Below are 13,981 nucleotides of genomic sequence, written 5' to 3'. Positions count from 1 at the left end.
GTAGCGTGAGAGAATGGGCGGGCACAAGCGCGCGCCCCACGCAGTTACATTAAAACACAGAACGTTCTGTGTGTGCGGAGTTTCTTTATTGAAGAGGAAAATATCATTCAGAAACGTATAGGTTATAGGATTTACACAATTCATTTACATATGAACATAACATTTTGCCCAAGAGTCAGATTTAACTCAAGAGACACATCATCTGACAGATAATAAGTTATAACACAAGTTTTTTGATAGAAGCATAAATAGAGACACAAGGATAAAGAAATACACGTATACACAACAAAAGATTGTCATATTGGAAAAGTAACATATAAGTATAAGTAAAATGCATTTTGCAGTAAATTATTTATAATTAATGCAAAACACGAACAAACACTTAAAACATTTTTTATAAAGTAAAAGACAACAAATTTGAACGTGTTAAGACAGATTCAGTTCCAGTGACGTTTGCTGTGTGCTTTGGTAGATGTGATGAAACCTGACTGTGTAATCGGGAACAGTATTAACATACGTGGCCGCTGCCTTCAAGCAGTTGTGATGGGCTCTGCATTCTCCAGTCCAGTGTGTCCTGTGTCTCCACTCTGCTCATTCTCGGCCTCGATCAGCGTCTGTGGGGTTTTCAGAGAGGAATCCTGGTTGTCGAGCGGCGAAGGATTCAGACGGACGAACGGCTGGTTGTCGTCCAGTCCCTCTAAATTACTCATGGCAGTGACCATGGAATCAGTGAAGATCGTGTCTGAGAAAACAGAGCTGAAGGTGAACGAGGAGCCCAAAAGAGACTCCTGCACAGGGGACTTAGTTTGGTCTGTGGGCACGACTGCTGGGTCTCTGGGAGGTTTGACCGGAGCGATCGGCTCACGCTCACAGTTTTTAGTGTTTGGGCCTTGTTGTTGATTCTGATTTGCTGTCTCCTCCTGTTGATTGCATCCTTCTGAAACCTGGGTTTGAACGGACTCAGTCACGACCGCCACCCTGCAGTCACTGTTGATGCTGGAGCGCCGAGACGATCCCTCGGCTGTTGAAATAACACTACTGGCACGGGGGAGACTTTTAGGGGATCGGGACCCTTTGAGGCGACCTTCTTTCCCGAGGGGGGTGGAGAAGCAGTTGAGGCAGCCGGACATAGAGGATGACTTCCCCTGGACGTACAACACAGTGATGGGCGAACAAGCGGAGGCTCGTGTGGTTTCAGCCTTGACGCAGCTTGACTTTGAATCCACGCCACTGAGTCCATGGTTCATTTTGACTATACCGCCCGAATCCGACGAGCGACGTATCACTTTACCCCTCGATGCCCTCCGGATGCTCTTTGTGCCCCTTGTGAGCCAGAAGTCCAGAGAAGCGCCAGGATCTTTCTGTTTTGGTACAGATGGGTGGTCTGAACTCTGAGTAACGGCGATGGGCAGGCAAGAGGCTTTCTCCTTGTGCGGCTGCTTGTGTGTGTGTTGGGGAGTTGAGGCATCACTGGGGGGCTGGTAACTGGGCGAGAAATGGCGCGATGGGGGCTGCTGGACGGGGCTACTGCCGTTGGACCAGGGCTCGTTCTCCAGGCTCAGGCTGAACTCACCGCTGCTCACACTTTGGGCTCGACTGTGGACTCCTTTCAGCCCTGGAGGGACAAAGGCTAGAACTGTTTTATCTGAACCTTTCCAACTGTGTATATTATAGTTTACATGACCAACAGGGGGCAGCAAAAACAAAATTCAAGAGATTACTACGAAACAAGGTCATGATTGCAATTCAAAGGGTTTATCCTAATTCCTGAGCTGGTAATACATCTGTATGCAGCTGAGTCCTCTAAATGAGAGGGTTTTACCGTGATTCTGCAGCTCGTCATGGTCCTCAAATCCAGATGGCACGGCACTGTCATTGGAATCTTTGTCTGTGGGGCATAAAAATATGAATTACTCAATAGTTCTAGCCTAAGCAGCCCAAAACAGGAGAACGTTGTGTCCTGCTAACCTAGTTCTAGCATCTAATGGAAATGACAAACGTTTCTACCTGTCACCCAGAGTTCAGGAACATCTGGAACCGTTTCACTGGTGTCAGTGTTTGTGGCGGTGATGACTGCATGGAGATGATGAGATGGCAGGATGGTGGGAGGATGTAGTTGGAAGACAGACAAGATGGAGGCAGTGAGGGTCGAGGTCAGTGCATCCTCCCTGTTCTCCGTGTCAGTGCCAGACTCTTCCAGCTGCTGCGTCCTGTTTGGCCATTTCTTATCCTGGAGCCAGGTGGAGGAGGTTGCTAAGCTGCTTAGGGCTGCAACCATGGACCAAGGAATGGAGGAAGTGAAAGGATGAGGAAGGGGATGAGAAGTTGACCTGGATGTGGGGGTCACCAGGGTTGGTTTTCAGGAGCACCTTTTGTTTTGGCTATAGACTACATGAACACATTGAACTCATTTATAATGAGCTCTTGCTACGCTACACCTGACTCCTGCTGAGTCCTACAATGCAGTATGTCCTTGACCCCTGCTGTTCTATTAAAAGACCCAAACCGGTTACGTTACAGACATATGGTGTATACACATATAAATTAATGTTGTGACAATGACTAAGCCCAGTGCTATGTTAAGATTAGCACATGACATAGTCGCAGATGACTAGAAGAATGAATTATATTCTCCAACATAATGAAGTGAGGAGTTACATAAAATGTCACAGTGAGCGTTTCTTACACATGGAACGACGGAAGAGTGACTTGACTCTGTCTCTGTCCTTCAGCCTTTTTCTCATACGGGGAAACATTTTCAGAGAGGCTTTTTACCAGCACGAGGGAGACAGAGGTGAGGAAAAACACAAGGAAAGGAGGGAGGTCATCAGGGGGGATGGAGGAAGACACAAAGACAGGAGAAACAAATAGATGGACTGGTGAGGAAGGTTTATGCACATCATGCACACGGAGGAATGACACTGGATTTTCAAACACACTTCATTTCATGCAATAGTCCTGCTTTTTCTATAAATGACCCTTTCATTTAATAACGTGTCATAATTTGTGAGAGTCACAAGTCACAGTGTTACATTTGAAACATGTCAAATCAGCTAAAACAAAGAAAAATCCTGAGACAATAGTGATGAACAAAATTTACTTGTAATCCTTAATACTAAAACTTTCAGAGGAAGTAGGTAGCTTTTCAATCTTGAGGAAAATGTCTTAGCTTTCTATGAAGCTACACCTCCACGTCCTTCTGTCCTTTAGCTGCAGAACACCCTAACTCATCTCTGTGTTCTGCCTCGGATGATGCTCTTACCTCCTGGCCTGTGGCTGAACCAGTGAATAGGAGATCTGGCCACTGAGACCTTGCTGATCACCCGGTGCATTCACAGTGATCATACTCACTGCTGTTGTGCTGCGGTGAGGGGGCGTCACCTGCGGAGCCCCCGGAGCCATCAAAGCTGACGAAGGAGCTGCTGTCGCCCCCAGAGAGGGGCGGCTCAGCCACGCCTGGGTGCGTGGGGGTGGGGGGCCGCTCGGGCCCATGCTCTCGGCTACTGGACTTCATCAGCTTCTTCAGTTTCAGAGTGATCCAGTTCCCACGTCTGTAGGAGAGCAGTAAAATAACACAAGGCCAGTGTGTTCAGCGAGGAAATAGCAACAATTACAGCATAAACTGTGATTATCACTACTGTGATATTATACAGTAACAATGATATAATATTAGTATTTACCTGCGAGGAGGTGAAGGCTCATAAAACTTATACTGGTCCATTATCTTCTCTTCCAGCTTCTCCTTCTGCCTCCTCAAATCATTCAGCTTGTCACTGAACGAAGACAGGAAGTAGAGTTAGCTCATTAGCAAAATACGACTTATACTGCATGGCCCTGTTGTAGAGCTAACTGCGCCTACATGTACTGTCGTTCTTCAACATGGAACAGGTCCTTGCTCTCCATGGTTTGCTCCAACAGGGTCCGGTTCTGCAGCATCAGGGTCTCGATCTGGCCGAGCAGGTGGCGGTTCTCCTCCTCCAGGTTGCCCTTCAACTGGCTCAGCAGCTGAAACACCGCACAGACGTGTGTGGGTGCTTTCATCGACCACAGAGCCATTAGATCTGCTGAGTCAGCGCGTGAGGCCGACTGAAAGGCCCGTACCTCGCACTGGTTGCTGAGCTTGGTGGAGGTGATGTCGAGCTGCTGGAACTCCTTCTTGAGCTTGGAGTAGTCCGCCTCCAGCCACGCGTGCTCCAGCTTGGCCTCGTTCAGCTGGCTCTTCAGCTGCTTGTGGTCGGCCGTCAGCAGCTCGGAGTCGTTGAGAAGCAGTCGGTACGTCTGGTTGAGCCTGGAAACGTGGTTAAGGTGAGCGTTAGCCGGCATGCTAGTGAGGAGAGTGCGATGGGTTCACGCGAGCGCCTCCTCACCAGTCCTTCTCGTCCCGCAGCCGGCAGCATTCGGCGGCAGCGCTGCGGTGCTGCTCTTTCTCCAGGGCCATCCTCATCTGCTCCTCCTTCAGGGCTTTCTCCAGGTCCTCCAGCTTGGCCCGCTGCTGTAACAGACTGCTGTACCTGTCCTGCAGCGTGCGATGCTCCAGCTCCAGTGTTCGGTGGGCGTTCTTCAGGCACCCGTGCTTGCCCATCAGCGCCTCGTAGTCCACGGCCTGCCGCTCGTGCAGCGCCGCCAGCCGCTCGTGGTCGCGCAGCAACTGCTCGTGGACGCCGCGCAGCTCCTCGCGCTCCCGCACGGCGCCGTCCCGCTCGCCCTCCGTGCCGGACCTCTGCTGCTGCAGCTGAGCGTTCTGGGCCAGGAGCGAGGCACTCTGGGAGTTCAGCGTGGACTTCTCCACCTGGAGGGGAGAGAGAGGTCACGGAGGTTCATCAGGAGGCGCAGCGCTGCCTCGCACCGTGGAGGCCGTTGGTCACGGTACCTGTAGGTTGGCGTTGTGTGTCTGCAAGGCCGTGTTGCTTTCCTGCAGGGAGGCCGCCTGCCTCTGCAGGGCCAGGATCTGCGCCTGCTGCCCATCACACTGGCTCTCCAGCTGCTTCAGTTGGGTCTGCACGGCCTGGCGCTCGGCCTCCAGGGTCGCATTCTGCGGGTCAGAACACAGGGAAGGAGGGAGAAAATGAGATCACTGCCTTTTTACAGGCTTGTTGCTTTAGTACTTGCTAAATGCACAACTAGCGGCTGGCTAAATGCACAATTAGCAGCTAGTTAAAAGCAGAACAAGCGGCTAGCTAAATGCACAACTAGCAGCTAGCTAAATGCACAATTAGCGGCAAACTAAATGCACCATTAGCGGCTAGCTAAAAGCACAACTAGCGGCTGGCTAAATGCACAATCAGCAGCTAGCTAAAAGCAGAACTAGCGGCTAGCTAAATGCACAATTAGCGGCTAGCTAATTGTACAACTAGCGGCTAGCTAAATGCACAATTAGCGGCTAGCTAATTGCACAACTAGCAGCTAGCTAAATGCACAATTAGCGGCTAGCTAATTGCACAACTAGCGGCTAGCTAATTGCACAATTAGCGGCAAACTAAATGCACCATTAGCGGCTAGCTAAAAGCAGAACTAGCGGCTAGCTAAATGCACAAAAAGCAACTAGCTAATTGCACAATTAGCGGCTAGCTAACTGCACAAACAGCGGCGACTTGCTAGCGTCCTGCCACTCACACTCCTCTCCACCTCAATGAGGCGGTCTTTGAGCTTCAGCAGCTCCTTGGTGGCCTCCTGGCTTTCACGCAGCCACTCGCTCATCGTCCTGCCAGCCTCGCTGGGAGGACTGGAGCAGGACGACGTCCACTCCTCCTCCTGCCTCTGCTGCAAGACCTCGTGGCTCAGCTTCACCTGCGGAGCGAACCGGGCCTGGTGTCAGCGTCCAGAGTGTGTAACAGAGCTGTGAACATCAGCTGCATCGCGCCGCTTACGCTCTTGAGCTCCTGGCGCAGCTGCTGGTTCAGGGCGGACGATTCCTCCAGGCGAGCCTCCAGGGCGCCCATCTTCTCCTCTTTGAGCTGCAGAGACTTCTTCAGCGACAGAGCCAGCTCGGACTCCAGCATCTTGAACCTGCTGCATAGACACAACTTATTTGGTCACATTCTCGCTGAAGTCTACGGGACTTGAACCACAGCCGCCAGCGGCAGGCGAGCACCTGTTGTCTGGTGTCTGTTCATCCTGGTGTCCACTCTCCTGGTTCAGGACCTTCATGTCCAGCTCATGGGTCAGTCTCTCCAGCTCATTGTCTCTCTGCTGGAACTTCAGCTTCTCGCTCACAAGCTCCTAAAGATGGAGAATTGACATTTACGCTGATCTTTTTCATTATTACTACAACTTCAAACACACAGTACCACACAGCGTCAGGCGGGCTAAGGGCCTAGTTTGTCCTAATCTCACCTCTCTGAGAGTGGCCAAGGTCCTCTGGTCGATAGCCGCCTGCTTGGTCAGTTCTCTGTTGTCCCTCTCCAGACGTTTGACCCTCTCCGCAGTCTCCCTCAGCCCCTCCACCTCCTTCGCTAGAAATCGCATCTCCCTCTCCAAGCTGGCCATGCAGGCGTTGCTGCTGTCTAGGTTGGCCTCCTGGATTTCGACCTGAGGCAAAAGACGGTCGAAGCGGATGTCACTTTGTCAAAGGGCAAGGTAAATGTTCTAAACAGGTGGACACTGACTCCATGCACCCAGCGAATGAGGCTACCTGCTGCCGTAGACGGCGATTCTCCTTCTCCAGCTGCCTCTTGTCCCTCTCCAGGGATGTGGTTTCCTGTTCCAGAGCCTGCTTCTCCGTGTCCAGCTGCTCCAGCCGTCGTGCAGCGATCCGAAGCTCCTCCAGGGTGGCCTGCAGACTCTGGTTCTCCAACTCCAGCTCCTGGACCTCTGCCTCCAAACACTGAACTCTCCGGTCTGAGGAGAGGCAAATGGTGGGAAACACAGTTTTCCCTGCTTTACAGTCACACGAGTCAAGATTCCGTTCATTCCAGTCCTTACCTGTGTTATCAAGTGATGTCTGTAGATGCTGGTTGACAGTTTCCAGGGCTCTGCACTTAGCCTGGAGCCGCTGCGTGTGCTTGCTGGCGTAGGAGGACCGTGTTGGCAGACCCGTGAAGGCCCCGTCGTGACAGGGACTGCTGCTCCTCGAGTCGGGGGCGTCATCGCCCGATCCGACAACACAGCGTAGCCTGTTGTGAATGTTTTCCAAGACTTCCAGGTCGCACCTTCGGACTCCGTCCTCCAGCTGCCCGTTCTCCTGAACGTGGCGGTCTGGACTGCCCGTACGGATGACCTCACTCTGGACCCCCCCCGGCTCCACCGCGTGCGCTTGCCAGACGCGGCGGTTCGGATCTCCGTTCTGGTGCGTGGTCGCGTTGCAGGGAGACACAGCACCGTGGCGTGGGGTTTGTGATGGCGCGTCCTGGTCGTCAGCGGCGCCGAGCACCTTGCAGGTATGCTCACACTCATGGTGGTGGCTGTGTTTGCATGGTGCGCTGTTGCTAGCTGAGCCAGTTCTGAGCTTCTCGATGGTCCTCAGGAGGCTTTGGTTCTCCTTCTCCAGCTGGAGCATCCGGCTGCGAGCCCTCTCACTCACCTCCTCGCTCAGAGTCTGCTGGGCTTTAGACACGGCGACACATGATTATCAAGATCAAATGGGTGCAACTAAATCTCATCACATTTAGATGCTAGGGGAATCAATATTTCTAGCCTGTATTTTGAATCACTTAGCATAACTTAGCATAATTAAACTTACCCTGGCAGTTTTCCGTAGTCTTGGAGAGCTGCTCTAACTCCCAGCCCAGGTGCTGGGACTCCTCCATGCTCCTCCTCTGAGCCAAACACAGAGCCAGGTTCTCCTCCTGCAGCTCCTCAATGCGCCTGCGATCTGCCTCCCTCTCCTAAAGTGGAGGCACAAAGTTAGCGCCTCTGCCCGTGTGGTGTAACAGTAAAAACGACAGCCCGGCCTGCAGACGTCGAACCTGCTCCATGTCGTGGACCTGGGCCTTCAGCAGCAGGCTGTGCTTCTCCAGCTGGTGGATGGTGTCGGATCGTGCCCTCCAGCCGGCCAGCTGATCCTCCAACACCTCTTTGGTCTCTTGTAGCACCCTGTTGTCCTCCTTCAGCTCCTGAAATGGAAGCTCTCAGGTTTATATTCTGCTGAACCTTCTTGGTGTCGCTGGGAGTCAATAAACTCTTTTAAAATGTAACCATTAGGTAATAGTTGCATCAGAGTGTGGAATGAAGTTCCAAACATATACTGATATTACAGTAACGCCGCATCAACCTCCACTTTGGCCTTGTGGAACTCCAGCTTGTGCAGCTGCTCCCTGTAGCGCCCCACTTCGCTCTCCAGCTTGTCCGCTTTGATGGCTCTCTCTCTCAGAGCGTCCAGCTCGTCTCGGTAGGCGCGGGCTGAACGGGCATCTGCCACCAGCTGGGAATTCTGGTTCAGATGGAGTTGGAGTCATGATTTAGAAGAGCTGAGGTAGTTTGAAAAGTGAATCTGAACTAAGTTTGAAATGAGCTGGGATTTACTATGGGTGGTGCTTCTCATTTTGAATACTTTCTATTGAGTTATTTAGATGAAAAACCGTGTCTGAGGTAAAAAAAAGTCATCAGGGAGCTATTGTGTGCATTAACTTGTATAATCTGCCTAAAAGGCACTACAGAAATGAGATGCAATTAATTTATTTAAGGCTTCAAACCTCCTGTTGGATCCGCTTCACCTCTGCCTCCATGTTCTCCAGCTCGTGTCTACAGTCCAGCATCTGCTCACTCTTCTCCTCACTGGTGGGTTTGTGACACAGAGAGACAACCAGGGGCTTAGTGTGTGCCGCTTACTGTGTACTAGTTGTCTGCAGTGTTAGAGCCTATATGTCAGTGCTTAGGTGGGTACACACATACACACACACTGGTCTCTTTTCAGTCACAAAAACACAGTTTAAGAAAGGACGAAACTGATTCTGTCACAAAAACATCTAAGACAAAGCTTGTTATAATTTTATAAAACAATATAAAACATCTTTAAATTTGTGTTTATAAGTGTGTACATATGATGAACAGACACTAAGGCTATTTAGAAGGGTAAACCAAGCCCTCCCCATGCTTTTAAGTGATACTGTATTGTGTTTGTTCACAAGCGTGCAAATCTAAGCATCTCGACAAGAGAGGACAATAACAGCAGAGAGGCTGAGATGAAGCGCAGAGAGGGACGTTAGATGTGGATTGAATCAGCGTTGGTGTGTGTGTGTGTGTGTGTGTGTGTGTGTGCAATATCTGCAGCACAGCAGAGCTAATGTGGGTCAGTGGTAGTGCATAGCCATGGAACCTGCCAAGCTGCCAGTAATGTGGGACAAACTCCCCAGGGCTTCTCTTATCCTGTAGGCTCTCTCTCTCTCTCTCTCGTTATATCATTCACTATATTGGCAGGTCCACATACAAGCTGTCCCTACAACCATGTACTGTAAGAGGCGACAACACTCAAACCAGCAAATCCATGAGCTCCTTGATTCATTTAGATATTATTGGACGAATAACCAGACACCACGTAGCCCAGTGTCACTAAATCCTTTACACAACTAATATGTAATAAGTATCATGAGCATAATCCCTAAAGAATCTGGCTGCCACAATAAAAGCAGGTCAGTTGTCCGACACTGATGCTCCTCCATTATTTTATGCGGAGTATATTACTACTGTCAATCTATTATCTAATTGACAACCACATTTTTAGACTCTTTTACACTTGCTACTCACAGTTCCTGCCTAAGCCGCCTGATCTTGGCCTTGGAGTCCGCCAGCTCCACCCCCAGGTGCTGGTGCATGCTGGGAGAGTAGCCGGCGGGCTGCGGGCTGGAGGGGCTGCTGAGGAAGCTGGAGACGCCTTCCTTCTCCTGCACCAGCTCTGCTATGGTCTGCAGAAGGAAAGAGAAGGCGCCACGGTTACCGACGGCAACGCACGACTGCGACACAAGCGCCAAAGCGTGCACGCGCGAGAGCTGCGCCACCTCCAGATGGGCGTCCCTCTGGTCCAGCAGGCGCCGCAGGTGCGCGGCCACGTTCCTCGCTGCCGCCTCCAGCTCCGCTGGCTGCGTCTCGCTGCAGTCCAACCACTGCAGGTCCAGCACATTCTCCTGACTGTGGGTCAGCTGGAAAAGCAGAGGTTGCAGTTCATCGTGAACGCTGGTTTTGAATACACTCGGGTTTTCTTGCTTTTAGTGAGTTAAAGTGCACAATGTGATGCAGATGGCGTCGGTTACCTCCTGGATATGTGAAGCTATGGCAGCTTTAGTGTCAAAATCAAGTGTCTGTATCCTCTCGATATACTGCTCTTTCTTTTCACACTGGAAACCAAGCAAAAACGCCTTCGTATCATTAGTCGGGGAGAGGATGACATCTGGTTAGCTGTCAGAAACATCAAATATTCAACGTGTGTTTACCTGAACTGCACATCCCAGCAGCAACAGCAACAGTTTTTTCATTTCCTCCAGGCTTTGCTCTTTGAGGGAGTGAAAAGAATTCATTACAGAACGCAACTTATTAGGGTTGATGTGCTGAAAGCGGCAGACATGGATTTAAATTGAACAGAGCGCTGGCTGGTGAATGTGGGTCACCGCTTGCCAAAGCCTTAACATCATGAGCCAGTGTGGCCGAGAGAATGCAAGTGGGTCTAAACTATAGAGCGTGTGTGCGAGGGAAAAGGGGCAGGTTTTTCACTTTAAAGTGCTGGTTTATCAGAAGATAACGAATCAAGGGTCACTGTGAATGTCTCCTACAGTGTGTCTTAGCAGTTTGAGAGCTACTCTGTTGTGCCTGAGCTCATACCACAGTAAGGCGTCCTGCCAAGCAGCAACACGTTTGGCAGAGGAATCATGATTAATTGTCTCAGATGGTCCTGCAAGAAAGCAGAGAGAGAGAACGAGACGAGAGAGGGTGAGAAACGAGAAGAAGAGCACATCGCGGCCGAAGGTTCTGTTCAGCCAAACGCTCTTATGGGCACAATATGGAAAAACACTCCGTGGAGTCCGGCCAAAGCTCCTGAATGGACAGGAGCGTGTATGTATGTGCAGCACATAGCAGCTGATTAAACGCGCGCATAGCATGGGCCAAGAAATAAGACACGTGCTGTGAATGAGCAGATGACAGGGTCAGTTTCCCCGGTGCAGCGGCGAAACCCTCCAAAACTGCTGCGTTGGGAAGCGAGTGGACTGTGTGTGCTGATGTGTGCATCCAGCCTGATTGTCGCTAAAAACACACACTCATTTTCTATTAGACGCACAAAGATGCTGATCAGCCTTTAATGCTGTACTCTACGAGCAAACTTTCACCAAGTCACATGTAGACTATAACTCTCAGCCTTAAAGTCGCCAGAGTGTCACTGGTTCATTCTCTGGGATGTGCTTAAACCTCAGTTAGTTGCTCTGACGCTAAAAGGAAATCCAACGTTCGGCGCAGTAACGCGATGTCTGCCTATCGTGACGTTAAAGCTCAGGCTGCAGCTTTACGCTGCCTCTCCTCACTCCTGTGCCGATTACACCGATGTTTACATGGCTGATATTTAGGGCAGGCATCTTAAGAATGAGGGGATGATCTCCTGGCGCGCCACTACTGGATGCACCACGCGAAGTGGAGGTAAAACCGAAATCCTTTCAGTTCTCGTATAATCGTGTAGCATATTACACAGGGGGGGGGGGGGGTGAAACTCACCAGGTAGTACGTCTTGATTTGCTGGATGAGGAAGTTCAGGTTCTGAGCCCTCGGACCCGGGTCCCTGCTCACTGTGTTCGCACCCTGAGGTGCGATGGAGGGATTTCTAGAGGCGGTGAAACAAAACACAGGCGGTGACACTGCAACAAACGCGCGCTTGTGTTGAATGGGCCGCATTAGCTGCAGTCTTGGCCGAGGAGCCCCATGAAAGCATGCATGAGGTCCCTATTCATGCCTAACTTTAGCCGAAGTGACGTCACTCCTTTGAGACACCCAAGTGGACTGTTTCGGGGCCAGGCAGGACGGCAGTACGCGGCTCAAAGAGATCTTTTAGCCGGATTCTGGCGCGTTTGGCCGCTGTGGTCTGGGCTTCAGGCGTCACCTCACTGAGCCGGAGCGCTGTCGCTCGTGGGCCCAAGTGCAGCGACGCGGGTCAGATTTACCCTCTTCCCAGGAAATGGGACTTTGGGAAATGAAAGATAGGGGACAGGAGGTTCATGCCTCACTCTGCTGTGCATTTGCATTTCAGCTGCCACCTTCAGCTGGTCCCCCCCCCCCATCTGTGTCCCAGTGGCCCAAAACACCAGCGCCGAGGGCCTAATCCCAGAGGGTCTTCCAATCCGGGGGATTATCCCGCCTCCTCCCCTCCCCTTGGCGCAGCATTATTTTGCATTCAGAGCTGGTTATTGTGGCCCTGGGGATCAGGGGATAAATGGAGCCGGCAGACTAGACGGCATCATCTACGGGTTCACTGGGTCATCACTTTTCTACCTGTTCCTTGCAAGTTCTCAATCTTTGTCAGCGGAACGAGATCTCCTCTCCATCAGTGGGTTGACAGACGTCTTATAGACGCCTGTAATCAACATATGTATATTTACGACTTGAATGGGAATTTGAATTTTAACCTGTGTGTCATGAGGAATTTGCTCGCTGCAGACTACAGAGATGCCCTTTATTACTGCAGGGTGACAAAGCCAGTACTGTTGGTGCTGGATGAGAACGTTAGCAGATGCTCAACACTGTCTGTGACGAGACAACCACCTAAAACCAAAGTCACCCATCTCCTGGTTGTTCTTAATGCCTCAGAGCTGATCGTAACTCGGTGACAGATGCTGCGTGAGGACCCACGGCAGCCAATGGTTCGAACACCGACGGCTAATCTAGAAATCCATCCGCACGAGCATGAAGTGGTTCACTCACATTTGTGTCATGATGTCATTCAAAAAGACCCCATCCAGCAGTTCAGCGAAGTCCAGCGGGCCTCCATCAGCCGGGACAAACGTCTTCACCTGAGCAACAAGGCGGATGCGGGATGAGAGCGCGAGGTCGCAGCCGCCGGCAGGAAATCAGCGCCTCGTGCACCAACTACTCACCCAAGTGACAAGCGGACTCCGCATGAACTGATCCAGGCACGGCAGGAAAACTCCAGCTTCCATCTCTATGCCGGTGATGAGTCACGGCGGTCTGCTGCGAACCAACGATCGATGTCTCCCTCACAAGCGGGCCGACGGGAACGCCCGAGCTGTCAGAACCACCTCACACATGCCCGGGTCGTCACCGTTCGGACCGGTTTCAACTCACACACGACATCCGAACGTCCAAGACGGCGAAAAAGTCGCATCCGCATACTGTCCCGCAACACAGACACACACGCGCACACACAGACACACTCACGCTCGCATCCTCCTTGGTCCTCTGCTGCAAAGGCATCTGCCGACGGCCCCCACCGCCCCGTCCCGCTCTTCCTCCTCCTCCTCTTCCTCCCAGCTCCGCCGCTCGCCCCGCACAGAGTTGACACCGACGCAGCCTGCGACTCATTTGTATCGAATACGACGAAGAATTCACAGATGTTTTTTCCAGACGTCCTAAAATAAAGTGCCCTGTCAGCTCCTCGTCAGAACTACACGAGGCTCCAGTCTGTCGCCGTGCCGCCGCCAGGCCCGTCCATCAGCCGCAGCCTCCGGCCGCACGTCAGTCAGCTCACAACACACGGTTCAGAATACGGTCAGTTCATGGGTTGTTTAATTTCACTGCAAGCTGATGTTAAATTCTCTAATCAAACTGGATTAACACCCTTACTGTTAGGTCGGCGCTTGTTACACCCACCAAACGGAATTAGGTTCTCCTTTTATTGAAGCAAAACTCCAAACACGTGCCAAACTTCTTCTGTTGGAATGACTGTGTGATGATGCCACAGCGCCACCTGGTGACTAAAACAGGAATTAACCATTTGCAATATATTCTGCATGGCCTATGTAAAAATAGGAAATGCAAATTTGAATACTCCGGGAGTTTATATTACTTAATATGTTTATATTGTGAATCTAAGTTCTTTATACTGTGGCACAGT

The 13,981-nt window shown here is 51.2% G+C and overlaps 1 protein-coding gene across 5 annotated transcripts; it reads right to left on the bottom strand.

Moving 5' to 3' along the window:
• Nucleotides 1–64: 64 nt before the first annotated feature.
• ccdc88aa (coiled-coil domain containing 88Aa) lies at nucleotides 65–13,366 on the bottom strand. Of its 5 annotated transcripts, none has more exons than XM_029145822.3 (28): nucleotides 13,005–13,366; nucleotides 12,832–12,920; nucleotides 11,632–11,737; nucleotides 10,750–10,819; nucleotides 10,365–10,423; nucleotides 10,185–10,268; nucleotides 9,933–10,073; nucleotides 9,682–9,839; nucleotides 8,631–8,712; nucleotides 8,210–8,368; nucleotides 7,905–8,051; nucleotides 7,679–7,823; nucleotides 6,922–7,542; nucleotides 6,632–6,837; nucleotides 6,334–6,528; nucleotides 6,092–6,219; nucleotides 5,868–6,006; nucleotides 5,614–5,787; nucleotides 4,871–5,032; nucleotides 4,368–4,789; nucleotides 4,102–4,288; nucleotides 3,860–4,005; nucleotides 3,681–3,773; nucleotides 3,352–3,551; nucleotides 2,687–2,767; nucleotides 2,008–2,268; nucleotides 1,823–1,888; nucleotides 65–1,615 (listed from the first exon to the last, which is right to left on the bottom strand). In XM_029145822.3, the coding sequence occupies exons 1-28, from the start codon at nucleotides 13,065–13,067 to the stop codon at nucleotides 531–533; spliced, it is 5,469 nt and encodes a 1,822-aa protein (XP_029001655.1). In that variant the 5' UTR covers nucleotides 13,068–13,366; the 3' UTR covers nucleotides 65–530. The 5 variants fall into 5 exon arrangements, with proteins under 5 accessions (XP_029001655.1, XP_029001646.1, XP_029001665.1 ...); XM_029145813.3 differs by having other exon boundaries at nucleotides 5,868–6,009; nucleotides 13,005–13,365; XM_029145832.3 differs by lacking the exon at nucleotides 2,008–2,268 and having other exon boundaries at nucleotides 5,868–6,009; nucleotides 13,005–13,365.
• Between the last annotated feature and the right edge of the window lie 615 nt (nucleotides 13,367–13,981).

The sequence above is a fragment of the Betta splendens genome, chromosome 1 (assembly GCF_900634795.4).
Source record: "Betta splendens chromosome 1, fBetSpl5.4, whole genome shotgun sequence".
In the NCBI taxonomy this organism is placed as follows: Eukaryota; Metazoa; Chordata; class Actinopteri; order Anabantiformes; family Osphronemidae; genus Betta; species Betta splendens.
Note: the sequence above shows the minus strand (reverse complement) of the source record. Positions and strands in the feature narration are given on the sequence as shown.

What these genes read in the sequence shown, in the direction of transcription:
- ccdc88aa (XM_029145813.3), bottom strand. Translation starts at nt 13,067, where the DNA reads ATGGAAGCTGGAGTTTTCCTGCCGTGCCTGGATCAGTTCATGCGGAGT. An exon ending in TCATTGAGGTGGAGAGGAGT is followed by an intron (nt 5,033 to 5,613) that starts GTGAGTGGCAGG and finishes TCTGACCCGCAG; the next exon opens with AATGCGACCCTGGAGGCCGA. An exon ending in CACACAACGCCAACCTACAG is followed by an intron (nt 4,790 to 4,870) that starts GTACCGTGACCA and finishes TCTCCCCTCCAG; the next exon opens with GTGGAGAAGTCCACGCTGAA.